This window comes from Phytophthora infestans, genomic scaffold, assembly GCF_000142945.1.
Source record: "Phytophthora infestans T30-4 supercont1.5 genomic scaffold, whole genome shotgun sequence".
Taxonomy (NCBI): Eukaryota; Oomycota; class Peronosporomycetes; order Peronosporales; family Peronosporaceae; genus Phytophthora; species Phytophthora infestans.
In genome coordinates this window covers 1,941,363-1,944,185 of record NW_003303754.1, presented here as the reverse complement: position 1 = coordinate 1,944,185, position 2,823 = coordinate 1,941,363, and the positions used below count along the sequence as shown (strand labels likewise).

Below are 2,823 nucleotides of genomic sequence, written 5' to 3'. Positions count from 1 at the left end.
AGCACTCGACAGACATACTCCAATCCCAGCCAAACCACTTCTCACGAACTTTTGCAGTTCTCTGACAAGATGCACTACAACTTCCTCGCCATACTCGCCCTGTGTCGCTGCTTCTATCCTGCAGGCAACCGACGCTCGTATAATGGCTAATTTTGCGGCCCCACGTCGCCAACTCGGGTCGTACAAGGACTACGGGCGCCAAGTCGTGGTCGTCGTGACCGTGACCATAAACGTCTTTGCCGTAGCTGTAGTCCGAAGACTCGGTAGCCTTGGTGGCCTTTAAATCTTCCAGGCGACGGGTCGTAGTAGCGCGGACGATCCTTCTTGTCGTGGTCCTTCTTTGTCGTGGGTGCTGGTGCTGGTGTTTGTCGCGGTCGTGGTCGTGGTCATGCTTGTGCTACTGGTCCGGTAACGATGACTGTGGCCGTGATAGCAACGGCAACCGTGACGATAAGCATAACGACTACAAGCTCAGCGACTATAAGCACAAAGATACGGGAGCAACGACGACAACAAGGGATATGGTGGCAGCTACAGCTACAGCTACAAGAGCTACGGCGACGACCCGGTTCCGATAATAACATTGCAATAATATTATCACAGCCCTTAGAAATAAGATTTTGTTTCTCTGAAATCATCAGCGAAAATAAATAATTGCAGCCAAAATACGCCTTCCATTTAAAATGGTTTTTAAGTTAAAAACGTGGAAAGGGATACGAAAAACAAAACTGAAAAGACCATGGAAAAAATAAATTATTGAAAGTGATATCTGGCATCTCAAAATAAAAAAGTATTGATTAATATTGTTTTGAAACTCCAATACAATGATTATTTCGGAGCACCTGCGCTACGGCAACGACTACTACAATTATGACAAGGGGTATGGAAACGACTACTACCCCGATTACTACTCGTCATACGGCAGCTACGGTTACTATCCTGACTTTAAATACTACTCGTCATACGATGGTGGTATGGCAAAGGAAATGGATACTACCCGGATTACGACGCTTCCTACGGCTCTCACAGTAACGGATACGGCTACTCCAACTATGGATACCCGGGCTACTTTGGTTATGAGTTGGTGGCATCAAGTGCTAGTGCTACTGGTGGCGAGAAAGAGTCTGCGACTGCTAATGATCAGAAGGAGTATGCGACTGTGTCCGCGGACGCTGCCGACGTCAAGTCAGTCGGGAAGGAGAGCAAGAAGGAGTCGAAGACGAAGACATCGTCGCCAGGAGGCCCAACCGATTACCGGCGACAAGTTGAGGAGCAAGTAGCATCAAGCTGAAACTGTGCAAGAAAAGTAGTGTATGGGTGATAAACCCGCGTGGGACGGTGTAGTATAGGCAACTAAAGTGGCAGGTGTCAAAAGTCAATAGATGTGATCGCATTTTGTCGTGTTAGCTTCAGCGTATCAGCTTTGCACGAAGTCGTTTACGATGGGGTTCATGGGGGGAGAGGAAGTATCTAATGTCCAACTGACCCGACTGTCAATTAACCGCCGGGTTTTGTAGAACTAAATCATGTGCTACGAGTGCCATGTCTTGGATTTCAGCACTGGCTTTCAGGCACGTAAGTGAGCCTTCTATATCGCATATTATGTGCTTCATGCAAATGTTCTTGTGTAAAACATTTAAACGTTTACGTTTGCGCAGAAAAAAAAATCTTCTGCTGCGATTAAACGTTGAAGCTAATTCATGCGCCGATACATTGGGGCGTTGCAGTCGCATCGGATCGCTTCATCTTCATAGGGAACTGTAGTCATACGTCACCTCGTCCCCCACTGCAATCGCTCGCTTGGCAAAGATGACAATCTTCTTTTCTCCTCCTTCCACCGCCACAATGCGCGCAAAGGCCTTCGGGTCGCACGAGTGATTAATAAACCGCGCCAGATTCCCACACCGCGTCGCGTCAATTATCGTCTTCTCATCCAGACGGAACATGTAGCAACTGCCGACGCCTTGCTCCTCATAGCGTCGCTCTCGTTCATCTGCTATCGTCTGGTTAATCATCTGTCCTTGATACTCCACGATCATCTGGCCATCACTCACAGGCTCCTTCAGGAACAATCCGTAGCCGTGGATCGACGACTTCCTCACCAACATTCGCTCGTCAAACGGTCGTCGTCGTAGCTCGCGATACTGCATTGTGATGGGCAAGTGCTCGATATCCATCGCCACGCCACTCGAGTTGCCTCCAAGCACTGGTTCATTGGTCGCCTCCTTGCTCAAAGCTTGGCGTCTTGGCATGATCTTGGCCTTCTTGGGCGATCCAAACAGCCGATTGCCTTCAAAGCCATCGGTCCGTGCACAGCCAGAAGACTGGCGTGCGCGTTGTTCGGCTCGTACGAGATGCTCCATGACGCGCTCTGCGGTCTGGAACGTCTCTGCTGACGGCAGTGTCTGACTAAACTCGTACAGCTCTTCATCCTCCTCTTCCTCGAGCATCAACGAGATGACTTGCGCTGCGTTCACAGCGCTCTGCTCCATGCTGTCGTGGCTGCGTTTACGCGCGCCAGAGCCCCACGTCGCCGCCGCGGACCCAGCTAGAGGACTCTGTCCTTGACGCTGTTGTTGCTGTCGAAGCTTCCGTACCACCGCGCGACGACTTATCGCTGTAGTGGCAGCGTACGGCAGCTCTTCAATGTACCGAGAAATCTCTGGTAACCCAAAGCCGAAGAAGTAGTCGCCACTAAGTGCGAACGAGAACCACGAACTGCGCTTCAGAACGGGTTCCTCTCTGCTCCTGAGCTCTGGCCACTCCGTGGACTTACAGAGAAGCCTCGTTGCTCTTCATACAGCGACACGACACGACTGCGGA

The 2,823-nt window shown here is 50.5% G+C and overlaps 1 protein-coding gene and 1 pseudogene across 1 annotated transcript in view; one reads left to right on the top strand and one right to left on the bottom strand.

Moving 5' to 3' along the window:
• Positions 1–362: 362 nt before the first annotated feature.
• Positions 363–1,267, top strand: PITG_22732 (annotated as a pseudogene; the record flags this gene model as incomplete).
• A 403-nt stretch (positions 1,268–1,670) lies between these two features.
• PITG_04185 (histone-lysine N-methyltransferase, putative) overlaps positions 1,671–2,823 on the bottom strand; it is a gene marked incomplete at both ends in the record, with an annotated part of 7,129 nt that continues 5,976 nt past the window's right edge. The window contains 2 exons of the mRNA XM_002905828.1: positions 1,671–2,723; positions 2,802–2,816. Coding sequence (XP_002905874.1) covers positions 1,749–2,723; positions 2,802–2,816 — 990 coding nt within the window. The remainder of the gene's footprint in view (positions 2,724–2,801; positions 2,817–2,823) is intronic.